This window comes from Mytilus galloprovincialis, chromosome 5 (assembly GCF_965363235.1).
Source record: "Mytilus galloprovincialis chromosome 5, xbMytGall1.hap1.1, whole genome shotgun sequence".
NCBI lineage: Eukaryota > Metazoa > Mollusca > Bivalvia > Mytilida > Mytilidae > Mytilus > Mytilus galloprovincialis.
In genome coordinates, this window is record NC_134842.1 from 14,250,695 (window position 1) to 14,272,728 (window position 22,034).

At 31.5% G+C, this 22,034-nt stretch overlaps 1 protein-coding gene across 4 annotated transcripts in view; it reads left to right on the forward strand.

Annotated features, from left to right (window-relative positions):
- Positions 1 to 22,034, forward strand: part of LOC143075217 (uncharacterized) — a 51,873-nt gene that overhangs the window by 317 nt on the left and 29,522 nt on the right. For 2 of the 4 annotated variants that reach the window (XM_076250563.1, XM_076250565.1), the window contains exons 2-3: positions 5,230 to 5,285; positions 18,477 to 18,551. In XM_076250563.1, the coding sequence (XP_076106678.1) occupies positions 5,230 to 5,285; positions 18,477 to 18,551 (131 nt within the window). Of the gene's footprint in view, positions 1 to 5,229; positions 5,286 to 11,582; positions 12,274 to 18,476; positions 18,552 to 22,034 lie in introns of those variants that run through there. The other 2 variants (XM_076250566.1, XM_076250567.1) reach the window with 2 other exon arrangements.

Consider the following 22,034-nt stretch of genomic DNA (forward strand, 5'->3'; position numbering starts at 1 on the left):
ACACATCTGATTTGCCAAGACAATAATTTTTCTTTGTTAGGATAATGACCAGTTCTCAGAATTTACCTTTTCCAATACACCTTATCGCTATTTGTCCCCCATTACTGGATATCTGATCATATCTCACAGGTTCCTGTAAAAACTTGATGTTATAAAACAAAATATCTGATGCCATAATGGAAAAGTGATTGTTGTATGCGTCAAAAGTTCAAGCGGACGGGTCAGCCGGGATTAGCGATAAGGTGTATACACCTTATCGCTATTTGTCTGCCATAACTGGACATCACACAGGTTCCCGTAAAATTTCGAAGTCATAATACAAAATGTTAGACGCCACAATTGAAAAGTGATTGTTGTATGACGTCAATAGTTCAAGCGACACTGATCCTCGGGTCAGCTGGTAAATTATACACCTTATCGCTATAAATATAATTTGTTTTTCTTGACATGATAATCTGGGCCGGTTGAACTTTTGACGTCATACAACAATCATTTTTATGCAGTTAAGCTGCATTATGCGAGCACCCTAGATTTATGGTCTACCCAATAAATGCTGAAATACTTGCCATTGTTATTATCTAGCTGGCTACTATGTTATATGTAACTAATTGAACACTTTTTTAATACTTTTAATTCTGGATTACAAAAAATATGACCAGAAAAACCTTAAATGATCGTCGAATCACCCAAAAGTTTTCAAGTTGCACATAGGAAGTAGTGCTCATTAGGAATCCTTATGTAGTTTATTATCGCCTGTGCTTTTGGCTAAGATGTCAAAGAACAATTGTATGAAATATTTAATCGCCGAAAATCTTTAAAGACAAGTAGTTTAGATTTCCGAAATGGCAAAAGTCGTAGGAATATTGTTTGTCGGCAATACGTAGTACTACGTTAGTAGTCTATTAACCCTTTCAACGCTATACACGGCATATGCCGCGATGACGTACGCCGTTCGCCACTGCTATTCGCGGCATATGCCGCGATGAAAAAGGATTTTTCATAAGGACTCTTAAACCATTCGGTTTTCATTCGGGTTCTCTCTAATTTTTCCTCGTTTGAATCTAGGATATGCAAGGTCTCATTTGCGCTTGAAATCCCGACAATTTTTATAGTAAAATCATGCAGTAGAAGGAAAAGAGAAGGAAAATAAAAACAAATATTTTGACAAATGCAAATGGCGGAAATCGGAAACGAAGCTGTAAATATGGAAAAATTTCAGCATTTCCTTGGCGAAACTTACAACAAGGATTAGTTAAAAGGTTTCTTGTTATCTCAATGTGTTTATTACATAAAATTCGTGTGGGAAATATGATTTGATCGATCATTACGAGACGTAGAAAAAGGGGGGAAAACGGAGGTTGACTGAAATTTTTTAGGACGGAGCTATTTATTTGTGCCACGATTACATAAAACGTTATGTATGGTACAATACGCTACGGAATCGGGCAACTGGTGTCTTCTTTACAATATGGCAGATAAAACAACAAAATAAATGAAGACTAAAAGTAGTTTTTATTCAAAATTCAACACAAATGTAATAAATTACACCTTTTACCTGTTAATTACCTGAAAAGGCAGGTAACCTGATAAAAATTTCAGTAAAATAATTGCCTAACATTACAGTTCATGCTCTCCTGAGCATTTTTCATGCAATAACTTTCTCTGTATCTCATATAATAAAAAAGATACAGCAGTCTGAAAAGGAAAATACTGTTCTAATGAATGTACTAAAAAAAATGCAGCAGCAGCAGCCATTTTTCTATTTTTTTGTGTAGCGTTGAAAGGGTTAAATAATAAGTTCAACTGTTCATGCTGTTGGGCGGCAATTTCAAATTTGAAGACGAAATTTTCGTATCTTTCAATTTGGAGGCAGGGGTTCAAATTAGCGGTGGTCCGATGTCCGCGACCTTCCACTTTCGATTTGGTTACAAGCCTCGCCGACGGTCCTTCCACTCTGAGACAACTATAACACAGTTATAGTAGTCTCAGTTCCACTAAGAAAATAAAAAAAAACTTTGCAAACCTTTTCGCCAAAGTCTCCAAATAAATGATCTCAAAACTTATTTTAATCATTATTATTCATGACAGCGATGTCCATTTTGATCAACCACTAGCTTAATTCAGAAAATCGCAGACAAAAAAATCTGTTAATTCGAGTAAAATCGTAACTGACTGACAAAAACAACATTGTAAACACAATGACAATGGCTGCCGTGAAGAAGACAATTACAATATCGGATCCGATTCCGGCAGCGGATAAGGGTAATTCCGGGTTTTAACTACAAAAAAAAAATCCAATACATCTATGCATGGTAAATGAATATAAACACTAGAATTGAAAACCAAAAGATATATGTGAAAGAAAGAAAAAGCAGAAAATATTTTAAACAGAAACTCAAAATTACTTTTTGACAAATTTTAATGTCAAAATCCTATACAATTTGACAGCTGGGAACAGTATATTTAACAATATATATGTTCCTGGTCACAGTATAAATTTTCTTTATCAGTGATAAATGTTGATAATGCATGTAAGATGCTTTTAAAGTGTAAACATATTACTGCAAATTTGAAGGGGTATTTTTTTCTCAATTTTGAAGGGTCAGTTATATCAGAAATATAAGGGGAGTCCCTGGAGTTGCCCCATCCCCTCCCGTTTGAGAACTTGGAAATGTTCGAGTTCCTTGCCCCCAAAACCATACATACTCATGTATGGGACAATATAACTAATCAAATGAAATATAGGGGGAATCCATGGGGTCACCAACCCCCTCCTATTTGGTGGAGATCCGGCCACCCCTAAACACAATATATATTCAAGTATGAGACAATATAATAAATAAGATGAAATATAGTGGGAGTTCCTGGAGTCACCCCACACCCTCTTGTTTGAGAAATTGGAAACGGTCGAGAACCCAACCCCTAAACCAGATATATTCAAGTATGGGACAATATAATAAATCAAATAAAATATAGGGGGAGTCCCGGCTGTGGTCACTGTACACCCTCCTGTTTGAGAACTTGGAAACTGTACAGACCCCCTCCCCTTAACCATATATATTCATGTTTGTGACAATATAAAAAATAAAATGAATATAGGGTGTGTCCCTTGGGTTACCCCACCCCTCCTGTTTGAGAATTTGAAAACCGTTGAGATCACCACCCCTTAACCATATATATATTCATGTCATGATGGACAATATAAGAATTCAAATGAAATATAGGGGAGACCCTTGGGTCACTGTACACCCTCCTGTTTGAGAACTTGGAAACGGTCGAGATCCCCACCCCTAAACAATATATATTCATGTATGGGTCAATATAACTAATTAAATGAAATATAGGGGGAGTCCCTGGGGTCACTCTACCCCCTCCTGTTTGAGAACTTGGAAACCGATGAGATCCCCACCCCTAAACCATTATATATATTCATGTATGGGACAATATAACAAATCAAAATGAAATATAGGGGAAGTCCCTGGGGTCACCCTACCCCTTCCTGTTTTAGAACTTGAAAAACCTCGAGATCCCCACCCCTAAACCATATATATTCATGTATGGGACAATATAACAAATCATTTACATTTACTATGGGCAGGTCAGTCAGACCTCACCTTTGATTCTTGTAGTAGTGAACATTTGTCTGATTTGTATCTCATAACTTTTGTACTGTAGAACACAAACTCAGTTTTCTTTACAGGGAAACCAGTCCATTCATACTATTACATATTCGTACTAAATCAACACGTACTACTAACAGTCAACTAAAACCAACGTTAACTACCAACTAGAACAACTGCAATAATTGCGAACTTGTACCACTGCAGACTCACAATAAAAAAAAACATTGATATATGCATTGCTTTTGAAACCTTGATAACATATAAATTATTTGCCTTAATAATTGATTCACATAAATGTACAATATATGAATGTTTAATGTTGAAGCAACATTGCCACAGTTTTCATAATTACGTTTGCCTTAGTTTTTGGTTAACTGCCTTCAGCGCTTACAGCGCTTTGATTCCATTGTGGTGTCATATATTTTCTATTGTGATGTCAAATTTTACGGGAACCTTTGCGATGTCCAGTAATGGCGACAAATAGCGATAGGTGTATGGCAAAATGCCACTGGTTTTCAGTTTAAGTAGCCAATGCACATGATGCAAGATGTTTTGGCCACTCTGCCAGTTCAGGCATAGACATTTTAGCCACAGATGATTCAGCCATACTGCCATTTTGGCCATGGTTTTTCAGTTTGGTAATAAAAATGATCCTTTTAAAAAAACCAAAAAAACATTTTAGGCACTGACTAGGGTTACAATGAAATGTAACAATAATAAAAAAAAAAATTAAAATTTATAATGGCGACTAATTGCCAAAATGCAGAGTTGGGTAAGGAACCAATTATTTAAGAATGTAACAATAATTTTTGTGTCTTCTTTGTAAACATGTAAAAAGTGGAAGCAAGTTCCTTAGTACTGTACATGTAGTAACAGATTGTCAAAACACTTACATCTTTGTTTGAAAATTATTATGAGTCTTTACTCTTATACAATGTACAAATGATGTATGTACAACAAAAGAAGACTTCTTAAAAAAAATATGGCACTCAAAAGAGCTCTAGAATATGATAATGTTTATGAGAGATATGCTTGCCACTAGATGAATTTCAAAGCCTTGTTTCCTTGTCATTTGATTGGTTTCTTATGTAACCATTGCCATTTTGTTGCATACTTCTGTGACATTATTTTAATGGGAGATAACTCATATAATATTAAAGAAGCTCACACTTTTATCACATATTATATATAATAAGGCAAAATAAACAACATAACTTATTTTCATGAAGATGATTTGGGCCTGCACCTTTAGTCATAGTTTATTGTCTGAATGTTTTGCATATTTTACTATCAAAATTACATGTACATAAAGGCAAGACATATATCTGTGCCAACTTATTAATTTCACAACAGCAGACCACACACAAAACTATGTTTGTGTAAAAAATTTAAGTATCTCAACTTTTCGAGTATTCAGGCATGTACTCTAAGGATGTCTCTAGTTTACATTGTTTTATCTTCATTAGTGATGAGCATCCCCGGCCCTTAAAAAAAATTAAATTAAAGAATATTTACATCAGGTAATAAAAAAATAAAAGAATAATTACATCAGGTTTGAGATTGGTCAGATTTGTAAAAGATACTACAACATGATGTATTCTTTTAGGAAGATGTAGATACTGAAGAAGGATCTAATCTGAAATCTCCTAACAGATCCAGAAGGTATGTACAGTTTGTTTTAATCGTACAAAACTATAGAAATTATGTATACATAAAGTCTGTTTAAATTAACCTGTCATGTACAAAATGTATGAAGAATTGAAGAATTAATTCGTTTATGATGCTATGTACATTGTTTGTTGCCCAAATGCCACAAATCAGTCATTTGATTTTGAAGATCTCTCAGAATTACATGTCTAAAGGCATACGTGAATATATAAAATATTCAGTATAAAGGACCTAAAAGGTTTCTGACATACTGTAAGTTTGAAAAAACCTTGACAATTATCACAAAAACTATAGCTTCAATTTAGGCCTAAATTAAAATATTGTTTGTTTGCCCTTTTCCGACCCTATGTTTTGAAACAGGGTAGGTAGGTAGGTAAAATATTTTATTTTTTTCCCAAAAAAAATAATTTGGCTCGGTATATTTTTTGTCATGGGTAGGCAGGTAGGTATAATATTTTATTTTATATTGCAAAAAAACATGAAACCCTGACGGGTTAAAATGCAAACATAGTACATTGTATACACAAGTGACAAGAAACATAATATACAAAATCTGCATAATGTCATTTTTGTCTGTTTTGCTTTTGCTAATAAGTTGATGGGACTAGTAGTATAATAGTCCCAGGAAGTTTTGAAAAAAAGATATCATGTAGAATGTGAAGTTAATTCATATGCAAGACTACTTTGTTTTCAAATATCAAAATATAGAGCTGTGCCGCATATTTTCAACGTGTATATGCCTGGAGCTTTGAAGAGTTTTAACTTGCACTAATATTCTGTACTACGTACCTTGTACGCTGACCTCTACCTAAAGGTTTTCTGTATATTATAAGCGATTACTTTGTCCTGGTAAAATATGTCCGGGCAGAGATACATTACTAGTAGAAAAGTCCCTAGAGTGTTTAAATTTTGTGTGTGTCTGGGTTTCCAATAAAAATGCTACAAGACTTGAACTCAATTCTAAATCTGAATAAGTACGTTGCAGGGCCAGTATATATGGCATCAGTGGCAACGGGAGAGAGGCGCTGGAAAATTAAGCCAACGTTGTGAGAGCAACCGAAGTTTAAAGCTCTCAATTGTCTTTGCACACACGAGATTGTCTGGTAGTCTATTCCATTCGGGTACGTATTCTACATCGCAATTTATAAATGATCTGTTTGGAAAACTTGGGAGCTTTTACTGCCAAATATTCTCCACTTTACAGGCTTTTGCCACCTTTGGTTCATGTCAGATATAAATAATACAGCAATGCTGGTCGAAGGCATCTTTAACATAATCATCCTGATCTACGGATCACAAAAGGCCATCCCTACTGTACATAGAATACAACGTCCGTTTACAAAAAAGTTTGTACACACGTTGATAATTTTGTATAATTTAAACGAACTTTTTTGTAAGTGAACCCTGCTCTCCAAGTATAAAGATACAGAGTAACGTACGTCATATCTAGCTGCGAAAACGTAGCTCTATTGTCCTTTGATTTTTTTTTTGCCATAGATCTATGGTCCGCAAATATCAAAAATCATCAAAAGGACCTTAAGAGCTACGTTTTCGCAGCTAACGTCATATCATCATGTTTTCTCAAAGCGTTCAACATCGATTTCAAACAAATGCTTTGAAACTCTATATGCAAGTGTTCATGTCAAACGCTCACAAGATACCAAACGGACTAGACCTTATACGGTAAAGATAAAACCCGAGGATCCCGGTAAAAAAGTTTTGAGCGGGAAATACAAATATAAGATTTTTGGTAGGAACGAAAAGATAAAATAAAATAAAATCTTGCTGGTAAATACAAATAAAAGATTTTCAGGCGAAACGAATTGACAGGGTCGGTCGGTAAAGGGCAAACAAACAATATTTTAATTTAAGCCTTACCAATCAACCATTGTTCTCAAATTTTTGAATGTCAATTTATAAATTTTTTGGAAGCAAATGTCATCAACATATAGCTGGTCACATTATTTTAAAATTGGGAAGTCCATTCCAGGGTCATTTAGACCAGTTTAATTGTTCCATGATGTAGAATGCTTGGAACAGTCTGCACGGTTAGCCACTAGTCCGATGCCCCAGACTAGCAAAATTTCATTTGGACTAGTAAGTATTTCAAAACATTTGTTTGGCCAAATAAGAAAAATGTCAGAATATTGGTCTTCGGACTAGTAGTTGAAAAAGTTTTTGGTGCAGACTGTTGGAAATATTAGGACAAAACTACCTTTGTCAGTAATAATTTCACCTTACAATCATTAGTTGGTATTGAGGTTCATCAGTCATGTCAGTGTTACCTTTGTTATGCTGCTAAACATTGACATTTGGTATTAGGTTTCATCATTACTGGTTACCTGTCGTCAGTAACAGTTGTTGTTTTTATTCTACATGTCATTTGAATTTTAGAATTTAAATACCAGTACATTAAGAGTACATTTGTATTATCATACAAGTAAAAAAAAAAAGAAATTGCAATTGAATAAATTAAAAATAATTGAAAGGTTCTGTTATCATGGTTATTGGGTCTATATATATTAATAAAAAGTTCTGATATTAACTTGACATGTACACTTTCATATAATATATTATAGAGTGTATGAATCAAATTAAATTTCATATGAAAATTCATATGGGACTGAAAAATTATGGGGGAAACTTTTGATTTAACAAGATCAATGCCCAAGAAAAATCAACCAAATGAGAACCTCATCCCCCCTAACAAAAAGGGACAGCAATAAAAAATTCTATTTGAGTTCAGATTTGATTTTAACTCAACAATATTTAAGCTATATTTACATGCACAATTTCTAAAATAAAATTTGTCTACTGTTTATCTATGACAATTTGTACTTTACACATGGTAGATTTGTCATGTAAAATTCTCAGTTAATAAGCTGAATTAGATTTAACTGCACATGTTTGACTCATTAAATTGTAAATCATAGATTTTATCTATTATACATGTATGTTAAAATTTGTATACATGTATGAACTATATTTATATATTGGCTTATAAATTTTGAAATGAAAGATACTTGAAGGGATTATGTATTGATTATTTATACTACTGTCACTTTTGATAAAGTTGTGTTAAAGTACTGTAAAATCAGAAATTATTGCGTGCATTTATTATTGCAATTTTGTCATTTTAGACTAAAATGCGATTTAAATTTTTGCGATATTGAGAAAAATGGTGTTTAATTTATATAAAATTTTAAATGCGAGTTTAAATTATTGTAATTATAACCATGTCACATTTTTCGCAATAATAAAAATATCGCAATAATTTCTGAATTTACAGTAATAGGAGACAACTTGCTTGGTTTAGAAATGTGTCTTTGTTGGTTTAAAGTACTTTGTATTGAGACATAGTATATGTATATATATTTACCATTCAGCATTGTAACTTAAGTATACTAGGATCATGAGGATATCTTTATAAATTTGAAAGTAATGTTACACAACATGGTTCCATTGTGTGAATGTCATGTTAGGCAGTGAAGCCAGTTCCAAACTTTATGATATATTGATGCCATTGCTTAAGGTGCAGAATCCAAAACATTAATCAGAAGCAGAAGGCAACAAAGGGAATCTAAAAATAAATTCAATCATGACCATAGCAAAAAACATACAACATTCCACATTCAAAATTTTAATTAATCATATGTATGTACCTATGAAGTAATGAAGCTTTAGGAATATGCAGACTACATATACATTTCGTAATAAGGTTGAATATTTGCATTTAATTATATAAATTTCATTGTAATTTGGGTCAATGAAATACCTTGACATATATATGACTGAAACAGAGTTGATGAAATTTCCTTATACCCAAGGACAGTTTGAAATAGAATTTCCTTAGGACATGTCCATTTTGTTTGTGTAAATGATTATTATAATTTAGTCATTTTAAAACTTATTTTATTGTTCATAGTGCAGATGTTCATTTGAAGTTTAATTTCAAGGAAGACTGATTCAAATAAAAGTGGTGACTAATTAGACTATTATGTAATTACTTGGTTTGAAGTGTAAATAGTCAACAAATGATCATATGATATAAGTTTTAAAAGAAATGTGAAATCAAAGGAAAGCTTATTATAGTTTCCTGTATTACCATTATTCTTTAACAAAATTTAAAAAATAAAACTTATTTGTCAATCTGACATTTTTATCTTCAATCTATAGATTTCATTATTTTCCTTTTTTCCCCAAGTACATGCAGGGAATTTGTTACATGAATTGATATATCTTATCTTTTTGTTAAAGGAAATCCACATTTTAAAGTACTATAAACTGCAGATATTACAGGCATGTTTCAAGTGAAATAAATACACTTTGATTTTGATATGCACATGTAGAATGTTTGTCTACGTGTATTATCACATGTATCAATAGATGATTTTGTAAACATTCTATAGTTTATAAGAACTTTATTTTTTAAGTCCATCAATTGCTATATTTGGTAGGAAGTTCCCCTTTGCTCATTGGTCATATTATATTATAAATCTTTACCATGGGCAACCTAGATTTTCTAATCAGTAAAGTTTAAGGGATTAATAAATTGTGTAAAAGGGAATTGGTGTTTATAAAAAATATGATACACAGAGTTGTATTACCGGTATTAAGTTGTTGACAGAAAAAGTCAACTTGTTTTGTCATTTCATTGTGAAAAGAAAAAACCTTCAAAAGTGTGACACAGTTCAGAAATAAGTTCAGAAATGTTTTGATCTCTACTTCAAATAAATATTGGGTGTTTTTCTTATATACCTCACTGCATCACAATAAATGAAATAAAATGTGTAGTGTCGTAGTTTTTAAATCCCCAGCTTACAAACCAAGTGTTTACATCACAATACAGTAATTGAATGCATAATATTACAATCTTTGTATTGATTACGTTGTTTCCTTCCGTCACAAAATTTGATTATTTTTTTTTATCAGATTTTGTGACTTGTTGCTGAGGGATTAAGGGAAATGATATATAATGTTCCATTTCCATAGGTCGCTGTACAACCTTCAACAATGATTCGAAGTCATTTGGTATATCAAGCTATAAGCTTGCCCGGACAAGATGATATGTAAAACAATTCAAACAAGAAAATCAACAGCTTGAATTATGTACAAAACTATGAACAAAAACAAATATAATTTAAAATAACAAATGAAAACCACTGACTCAGAACAGGCACATACAGAATGTAGGAGGTTAAACCTGTTTAATATGGAGACCCAACCCACCCCTGACTGTGGTGTTACAGCACAACATATGATAATTTTTCATATCATGCTACTTGCTTGAGATGGATATTTATCGCTAGAAACTAAGAAGGCACATGGTGTTGCTAATGAAATAGTCATGAAATTGACGTCGTCATAGGTAAAATAGGGATAAACTGATTATCATTGGTCATCTCAACTCGATTGCTTTTCTCGCTTTTGCTGTACCAGCTCAAGCAAGAAAACCAATCTCGTTGAGATGGTCAACACTAATCTATAATTATCGTTGATCATCTCAACAAGATTGTTGCCAGTATGGCGAAAGCGAGAATAGCAATCGAGTTGAGATGATAATCTGTTTATCGCTATTTTACCTATGACGACGTTGTCAATATCATGTTAGTTTCAATAGCAACGCCACATGCCTCCTTAGTTTCTAGCGATAATTTTCCATCTCAAGCGAGTAGCATGATATGAAAAATTATCACAATAAAAGATCGAAGGAGATTTGCACAAAAAAGCGATAATTTCCTTTCTCAGCCGAGTCAAGTGATATGAAAAGTTATCGCTAGAAACTAAGGGTGCATGTGCTGATTGTCAAAAATTAACAATGGCGTCATAGGTAAAATAGCAATAAACAGATTATCATTGCTTTTCTCACTTTCGCCGTTCTGGCTCAAGCGAGAAAATCAATCTTGTTGAGATAACCAACCATCTATAAATATCAGCTTCATCTTGTCCTGATTATGCACGAAATATTTGCCACAGGACATTAAGCAAACACAAATCAATCAACAATGAATTGCACAAATATGTAGAAAATTTGAAGTTTAAAAAGAAACCAATAAAAGCTATAGAGATTAAATCCTGCAGATCCTATTTTAATGTTTATATGCATAAAAGGCATGCATTATTTAATCTTATCTTTAAATGTTTTTTAAAGCTTTTAAAATATTTGAACTATTATAAAGTGCAAGATAAAAAAAAAATTGAACAAATCTATAAAATTCAATTCAACATGAATGATGTTTTTATTACATGTTATTAAAACGATTCTCTCTGAATGATACGGTTGACAGCACCGTTATATTTTAAGATATTTTTTTTACCATTATCACGTATTTCCATAATGTATGTTGGATTAAATACCTACTAATTGTGGGATTTGTTAGTGTGCCAGCTATCAGTATTCATTCGTAGTGATGAAAAAAGTAGTATATAGTATATATATATTCAGATTCAGTGGATGATGCGGGAATGTAAAAGTTTACGTTTTAATTTATTCATAAAATGTCAGAATTTTTTTTACCTGTATTTGAAATTGTGAACATTTATTATTGTAAAATTATGTTGTTACAAGTATACGCTGGCACGATTTTAAATTGAAAGTATAAATTGTTAGTTTAACATGGATATTTGGAGTATATATTAGAAAATGGTCTGTCGCTCTAACTAGTTATTATTATTTGAAAATAAAGAGATATATATGATTGACTCATTAAATCCTTCAAAGAAGACACATTCGAAGAGTATTTATTCGTGTGCATTTAAATTTTCAACGTTTCCAAGTGGATTACAGCCGTATGCAGGAATACAATATTTTGTCTTGTGGTTTTCCCTATAAAGTGCAAAAATCAATGATGTACCAATATTTTGGAATATAAATATCAGGAATATTTTGAAGTATAAAAACCTGAATTATGTTGATCATGAGCGATGGATATAACAACATAGTGAAGTCTGTTTACTTTATTCATTTAGAAAACACTGATAGGTAAGGAAAGTTTAAAAGTACATGTATGTCTGGGACAAAAGGGGGTTTCCTGTAAAACTTTCTTATTGGTTTTACAGCTTGATATTGATAATATCCTATTGAAAAGCAAAAAAAAAAACCTTTTTGGAAAAGGTATGTAGTTAACATGCTGTTGATAGAAACTTATGCACATTATTTATTAAATTCCAAGTTGCTAAATATATATACATGTAAGATTAGTTAATAATAATTAAGAAATAAGAAAATGTCGAATTGAATTTGAGGGACAGAAAAAAAGTGCAGACATAAAGATTAAACTTTATATAGTATCAAGGGGAGGATAGGGCTTCAGGCAGTTCTCCAATCTCCAACATAAGCATTTGTCCTCCATCTCCTTCACTACTGATAATCTAATGTTGAATTTATATAACTTAATAAACTCAGAGAAAATTTGGTAGTTGGTACATATCTACTCATTATGTTAGTGAGGAAAATTTGGAATTTCTTTTTACCTTTTGAACCATTTTTTTACCTTTCATTGCTTCTTTAAAAAAAGAAATACAAGTTTGTTTTTTAAGTGAGCAATCTGGATTTAATGGAACTTTATTTACTAGTTAATCAGAATTGTATTAATGATAATCAGACTAATTCACCTTATGTATTCCAAAATTGTCAGATTTTGTGGTTCAGTATATTTTTTAGGAAGTTAAAAGAGATGTAACATATATTTCAGTTCTAATGTACAGTCTTTACAAAGGAGTAGATATAATTAACATGAGATATCAATCAGAGAATATACTTTACCTATGTAACATACCTGTAATTACCTGTAACTTACCTTTAACTACCTGTAACATGATGACCTAATCATTGATCTTATATTGTTTTATACCATAACATAACACTAGATATGATTTATATATCTTTTATACAACCAGCTAAATACATGTATGTCTGTTGTCCCAATTTTAACACTGGTATTCCTTAAAGTGCAGGTGCATGTTTAATAGATAATAGAAATTTGTCATTATTTATTTTAATTATCGATTCATAGTTTTATTTTGGTTTTAATTTAATGAACAAGATAAAAACAAATGGCCAAACCCCCCCCTTTTTTTTTCCTCTCGTGTATTTGAGACTGGGAATAGTATATCTAATATATATGTTCCTGATTTGAGACCAAGGCAGATTAGAATGAAAAAAGAAAATAGTGAAATTTAACTAAAAAAAATAAACCCCCTATCAGTGTTTTGCCTGTCTGATGTAATACCAGTCTCCCCATTAGTACCAAGAAGGGCAGTCAAACAAATGCTAACATTTTTTTTTTTATATTTTACTGTTGGAAAAACATATTATGTCTTTCTCTCTTTACATTTACCTATAGAAAATGTTTTGACAAATAAAAACTTCAAAATGCGTTCTCATGATAAAGATACAATAATACAATAAATCATTCTCTCTTAAAAAGAAGATTTTTATACAATCAACTTGAAATATAACATCGTAATAACACATAAAGTGAACATCTATTGAATATTAATATGTAATTTTATGTATTGTTATTCCCATACTAGTTGATTTAAAGGCTGACTTAAGAATGTCAATATTTTGGTTGAAAGAGTCACATGATGACACTGTCCTTTTCAAAATAAGTAAATTATATAAAAATAAATAAACATTGGAAATGTACAATTCAAAACATTGTCTGTTACCTTGTGCTTAACTAGTTTACAGACATCTATTATTCAATAGTAAAAGTATAATTGAAATCACTGTCTCAAAGTGGTCTTACAACTGTTAATCTTTTATATATATATTTAAAGTACAACACAAGAGACCAAATGCAAAAACATGTACAAAGTATGAACAGAATTCCAACAGAATAGAAAACAAATTTCAGACTGACTAGAAAACAGAATCAGACTGACTAGAAAACAGAATTAGACTGACTAGAAAACAGAATTAGACTTGACTAGAGAACAGAATCAGACTGACTAGAGAACAGAATTAGATCGACTGAGTAGAAAATAGAATCAGACTGACTAGAGAACAGAATTCAGACTGACTAGAAAACAGAATTCAGACTGACTAGAGAACAGAATTAGATCGACTGAGTAGAAAACAGAATCAGACTGACTAGAGAACAGAATTAGATCGACTGAGTAGAAAACAGAATCAGACTGACTAGAGAACAGAATCAGACTGACTAGAAAACAGAATCAGACTGACTAGAAAACAGAATCAGACTGACTAGAGAACAGAATCAGACTGACTAGAGAACAGAATTCAGACTGACTGAGTAGAAAACAGAATTCAGACTGACTAGAGAACAGAATCAGACTGACTAGAGAACAGAATTCAGACTAACTAGAGAACAGAATCAGACTGACTAGAGAACAGAATCAGACTGACTAGAGAACAGAATTAGATCGACTGAGTAGAAAACAGAATCAGACTGACTAGAGAACAGAATCAGACTGACTAAGAGAACAGAATCAGACTGACTAGAGAACAGAATCAGACTGACTAGAAAACAGAATCAGACTAACTAGAGAACAGAATCAGACTGACTAGAGAACAGAATTCAGACTGACTAGAAAACAGAATCAGACTGACTAGAGAACAGAATCAGACTGACTAGAAAACAGAATCAGACTGACTAGAAAACAGAATCAGACTGACTAGAGAACAGAATCAGACTAACTAGAGAACAGAATCAGACTGACTAGAGAACAGAATCAGACTGACTAGAGAACAGAATTCAGACTGACTAGAGAACAGAATTCAGACTGACTAGAGAACAGAATCAGACTGACTAAGAGAACAGAATCAGACTGAGTAGAGAACAGAATCAGACTGACTAGAGAACAGAATCAGACTGACTAGAGAACAGAATTCAGACAGGATAGAGAACAAATATCAGACTGAATAAGGAACAAAATTCAGACAAATTTCAGGGAACAGAATTCAAACTAGTGTTGTACAAAATACACATATAGTGTAGTAACTATTTTTCACATTTATAAATTATTTTACATTTTGTCATTTTTGGGCCGTTATAATCTTGCTATGGGGTATATATCGATATTGGTTTGCTGATTGTTGAAGGCCGTACATTGACATTAACTTTTACATCATTTGGTGTTTGATGGAAATTTGTATCATTGGCAATTATACCACATCCTCTTATTCTTCTCATCATCTATATTTATTTTTTTATGAATTGCTTTAAATTATTGCAAATTTGCAATTCAGATTTGATATGAACTGTAATATATTCAAGTTACGTCAGCAAAGCTACTGTAATAACTAAAGTTTAATTCGCCATTTGATAAAAGTATATTTTTTCTAGTATAATGACTATGGTATAACCTTTAAATTGATTGTTAGACATCTGTAACTCTCCAATGGGACTCATGGTTTAAATGAGACTTCCTACCAGGACATGCTAGTCAGGTTAACATCAAGTCAGAATGTGATCAATCATAAATTACTTTTAACATCCATTAAAGGTACTTAAAGTCTAAAACATTTAAATTACTTGTGTAAATTTTATTAAGGCAGGTACTAAATATTGATATTTTTTATATAAAGAAATGAGTACTCTAACTGAAGAGTTTTTGTATACAACTTATTTTCTTAAGTCCTGCACAACTTAAACTTTATGTCAACTATTTCAAATTAGAAAAAAAGGTAGAACCATGTAAGTTATAATGAAAAAAATGAAAACCCAGTGTAAATTGTCTAGAAATCCTTAAAAATATTTTTGAAAATTATCAAAGATTTTTTTTGGCATTGGTCGTTTTGGTGATACCTTGTGCAATCATCTCAATCTCTCAAATCTGTCGACATAATATTTGAATACTTTATAAAAGGAAATCAAAATTTTCAGGAATAACGAATCAGGCTTATTTGGATTTTACTACAGCTGACTTAGTGCCAATGATGGTGCCTGGTTTCTTAGGGTAACAGACAGAAGACATAGATTTGTAAGGAGTTACTTAAGTAAAGTTTGATAAGAAAGCAATAGATTTGTAAACGTAGGTATAGCAACCCAACAATAAACTGTATCCAACAATAAATTCAAAACATCATGCTTTATGGCTTTCATGTCTATTTACATTTAAAAATCATAAACACTTAGTATTGTGCACCTAATTTATTTATTTTATTTGCTAAAGCTGTGAAAATGTAGCTTATTTTAAAAGGGAAATATATTTATTATTATAGAACATTGCTTACATTTTAAGGCACTCATAAGATAAATGTTGTATTGATATATGTTCCATGCAGTTCTTAAAAAACTATTATTACCTTAGTCATGTCATTGGTGTTACCTGTAATTTTCCAAAAATGATTAGGGGTTACCTTTTTTTTAAGTTGATAGATTTTCGTTAAAATCATGTTTTGAGGAATTTAACCTGAAAGTCAGAAGACAAATTATACATTCTGATGTAAAACAAGGAAGGAAAGTCATCAAATGAATAAGTTGTAGTGAATTAAACTTTGAGTTGACTAAATCCTCTCTTAATAGAAACTTCTAGTTTATGTTGCTTAATTAAAATTCTCATGAAACTACACATAACACATACTGTAAACCAACTAAATTTCGTGAGCAGTTTATTTTCTTGAGTAGCGAATATGTAAAACTTGGATCTTTCCTTATTATTATTAAAATACTTCAAAACAAATTTAAAATTAGGAAAATAAATTGCTGCAAAATGGACTAGCAAGGACTAAACAAGAGATTACAGTATCCGCCAAAAAACTCTGGTTTACAGTTACTGTGGACACTTATTATGAGTCTATTCCATATGAATATTCCATGATTATAATGCATTTTTATTTTTTAGACCCATGTTGAAACTGAGTTAACTTCTCAAATCTTCATATAAGACCTCGTTACACAACTAAAAGTTATGTATGTTAATTTCTTGTAACCCAATTTTGAAACTGTTATGATGGTTATTTGATCTTTTGTCCATTTTGAGTGATATATAACACTATTGATGTGTAAAGCCACCTCCCTCATATTTATTGACTAATTATTTCTTTTGTTTACTCTACCATTACTTTGTGTAGATAGCAACATCAAAATAAAATTTAAACATCAAAAAGTCATAAAATTTCACTTTTAGATTAAGATTAAATATTGTTTGTCCTTGAGAGATGATCTGAACGTTAGTTTATGTAAAGTTGTTGTCACAACTATTCACATTTTTACTTGTGAAAAGCATAGGCCTTTTTGCTATGTAAATATGTAAAAATTGTCAGATCACAAAAATAAACCAGGACTTTTTAAAGAATTTAGAGATTCTAAAGGACTTCTGCCCTTACAAAACACACTGTGTCAGAAAATATCAACAAAAAAATAATAACTGCAATGAAATTCTCAGATTACCAAGCTTACGTGTTTGGTTATAACTCATAAGTTCCAGTAAAGGTTTTTTTGTTGATATTTTCTGACACAGCATGATAAAATTGAATAGCATCATTGAAGGAAAGCAAAGAATGTGGAGGTTTCAATTTTTCCAAGTATACTTGACATTTGTTCATAATAGATATTCCCACTTAGTTGTTTCACATACTTGACATTTCCAGAAATTTGCTCTAATAATCTGGGTGTAAACAAAAATTTCTGGACCTTCATTAATGTTCAAATCAATTCGAAAATATATTATTTTAGCCTTTTTTTATTGGATTGCTTAAGTCTAATAATAAACATCAGGGAAAAGTTTTTTTTCTTTTATACTTGACGGGGTATGTATACAATAAAAACCTAAAAACATTGAATTCCTAGATGTCAATGTAGGATACATGTATATGATTATTTAGAAAAGTTTATGCTTATGGTAGCTAGTAGAGATCATTTATATTAGAAAGTATTATTATTTCAGGAAAACAATTTGATGGACTGCTCCTAGTTCATAGTTAACATACAGACTACTGTATATCAGGACAGTTTGGTGTGTGTTTGATATTACTATTTTGGTGTTTTATATTTTACCACATAATTTACCCTTTCCAAACATTTCACTGTTCTTTTTAATTCCTTGTAAAAGACTATGAAACAGGAATAATAAACACATGGAAGATTTAACTGCCCATCTCAGGCCCAAACCACTAACAAAACTTGAAAATGACCTGATATACAGTATTTGGTATCAAATGGACTAGTCTGAACTGAATAAAGTGAATAAATTTAATTGTGCCATTCATTTCAGGAGATCCAAGTCAGCACTAAAAAGATTGAAAAAGCTGTTCCATACAGTTAGATTTATTTCTAAATTACGACCTTGGTGAGAATTGGCATGGCCTTCTGTGCTGTCTGCTGCTTGCTATCTTTTATTATTATATATATATGTGTAGATGCCATTAGCGCTAACATTTCTAACTCTTTTACAGATCTTTAACTTTACCTCTATATAAGAAAAATGTAACTGCAGATGTAATTTACAGCAAAATGCATCGAGTGTGTAGGTAAAGGGAATATCTTTGATTAGCTTGCTTGTTAGCTGAACCGTGAATTCATTATTAAGTTAGATATACTTCCCTCCTTTAAGAGAAGACTAGTCTGACAGATAACCAATCTATCTGTCTGTAGGACAAGACTACTCAGAAAGGAGAGTACTATACCTAACTTAATGACTTCACAGTTCAGCTTGCAAGCAAGTTAGCCTAATATGATCCATTACCTGCACACTCAATGCATTTTGCTGAAACAATTTAAATTACTTGACCATATTTGAAAATATACAGTGATTCTGTTTCTAGTACATATTTATTAACAGATATCATATAGATGACTGCTAATATTTGATTTCTGGTACATATTTTTCGACAGGTATCGATGTATCTCCACTGATATTTTAGCCATTATCACGTACACAAAGTTTTTATGATTAAGCATTTTTAGAGCATTGCATTTGCCTGCATGCTTCATTATTTTTACAGACATTTTGTGACACTGTTGCATTTGTCAACTTTATTGCGTTGTTATTTGGTACGTTCAGTCTTTGTTAGTTGAAGATTAATACATTTTTTATAATAATTTTAACTATGACTGTAAATTATTTTATATTTTAATACTTTATGATGTAAAAAGAGTAGTTATTGTTGCCAACTTAATTAGAAATTTGAATTGAGATTATTTTTGGAATAAGGGATTGGGGGGTGTGAAAAAAAAAGGGGGTGGGTGGGTGGATAGTAAAATTTCTCATTTCAGATTTCAGAAATTAAAAAGAATTTTTCTTCAAATATTTTTTTTTGAGGGGATTTATATTTAACAGCATAGTGTATTGCTCAAAAGCAATAGAAACAATTTTGCTGTGTTAACTATTTAATCACAATCCAAATTCAGAGCTGTATCAAGCTTGAATGTTGTGTCCATACTTTCCCCAACTGTTCAGGGTTCAACCTCTGCGGTCGTATAAAGCTGCGCCCTTTGGAGCATCTGGTTAAATTTTCAACTAAAAGGATATTGAACATGTATTTATCCATTCAGCTTGTGCAGGAATTAACGCATACATGGAAACTAATATTCGCTTTGTGTAATATCTTGGAATATTGTATTAATATTGAGGAAGTTTATCTATCTGTTTACAATTTACAATAAATGATGGATAGGTCCATTAGCCTATTACAGGAAATTAAATAATATGATGAATGTCCCATTCTCTATCTGAATTAGATGTGACCCTTTAACCCATACCAATCTTATATAGCATACAAACTTATTATTAAATATAAATGTGACTTTTCTGTGTCCGTTTCCCATTCTGCATCTTTTTTTAGTAAAAATTCTTCCAAATATTGACCATGTATTACTTGTACATGTATGTAATAAGCATGTATAGAGCATGAGAGAAATTCATGCTTAAAGTGTGTCTGTGTTTAAAATAATTTCGAGATGATTTAAATTTAAGTCAAATGAATTCTATCGCCAATAAAATTGCTATTATAGATACATTGGATGATGTTCGTTAATTGAAGCATAGGAAAAAATTTTCAGGTCTAATAGACCTAAGCATTTTCATGTAATAATCACACCTTAACTGATGAATAGTTTTACGACCTTGACCTTGCACAGTCAGTCGGCTTTACTGCATGTAATTTGAAAAATAAAATGCATCATACTTAGTCAGTTACACATTCAGCAGTCACACAAGAAGTTAAAATAAAACAACATTGGGCCTCAAGTTTCTGTTTTCCAAAATTCTATAAAGAATATTGATAAGTCATTTATCTTATCTTCAGACAAAATTATTGATTGAATTACATAATGACTCACCATTCTTATTATAGTATTGTGTACATAGAATTAAAGACTTGTGAAATTTATGATCTGTTTTCTTATTGATATTTATACATGTCAGTTCTAGTAAGACTTATTCCTGGGAAATTGAATACTTGTCTTGGAATTTAGAATGTTATAAAGACAAATTTTGGCATTTTATTAATTTCAGGCACTAAAGCCCAAACCTTAGTACATGTATTTTTAACTTTTCTATGCATCGATATCATCACACATGAACAAATTTATGTCTATTTCGTTATTGATATTCATGCATGTCATTTCTAGTAAGACTTATTCCTTGGAAATTAAATACTTGTCTTGGAATTTAGAATGTTGTAAAGAAAATTTTGGCATTTAATTAATTTTAGGCACTAAATCCCAATCCTTGGTACATGTAATTCTAACGTTTCTTAGCATCAAACATACAGACTACATTAAACGAAATACATAAGACTATTTCACTATAATTGCTAAGAAACCATTGATTAGATTAATCATACTGACAAGATTGAACTACAGTCATCTGACAGTAAGTGGAAACAATTAAACTAAAGCAGCAAATCATGTGCTATTTTATGACATTGAAACCTTTTAGAGATATCAAAGATCATAAACATGATACCATTTGACTTTACATTAGAAGACTCATTTTGAATCCCTTTCATGTATCATGTATTTCTATGGTTATTCAGTCAAAATGAAGGGTTCAAAGAAAGTCTTTCAGATAAAATTTAAAGCCATCTTAAGTAAAATCTTCCATATACATGTTAGAAGAATACTGTCCAAGCATGAACCTATAAAGATACACAGCTATAGAAAGTAGTTTGAACTTTTTACAAATGTATGTAGTTAGGACTATAATCGTAGAAAAGGCATGAAATGTAAGATAAGCGACTGCTTTTCAGATGTTTTTAATGTACATAGTATGCATGTTATTTGTTTTGTCCCAAATTTTGATAAAGTAATCATATGTACCAACCATTATAAAGTGAAAGAATACATCAAACCCTTATTTAAAGGAATGATCCTTTTTCCTTAAACAGTTGTGTCATACAGTGCTCTCCAGAATACTAGATTTATAGAAGAGTCAATTTTATTTCTTCTTGAAACTTTCTGATCAATGATTTAACGCCGACAATGTAATTTTAACATATATCCTTGAAAATGATTATAATTACCAGTGCCCATGTTATTATCAATTTCCTGCTACATGTAGTTAATGTCCTTAATGATTCACTCCATGAACTATCTCAATAGGTTACTTGTATTAATAAGATCAATATTTGTTTTTGCCAATAGATGGTTTCCTTTTTAATAAAGACAGAAATTAGAATGTTTATTAATTTTCAAAGTTGGACGTAAAGGAAAATATATATATGAAAGAAAAATGCTTTGGGGAATGAAGCAGCTGTGGCAGATGCAGAAATTTTTAAAAAGGGGGTGGGGGGGGGGGGGGCACTAACTGCCATAAGAAGGTGCCTGTTAC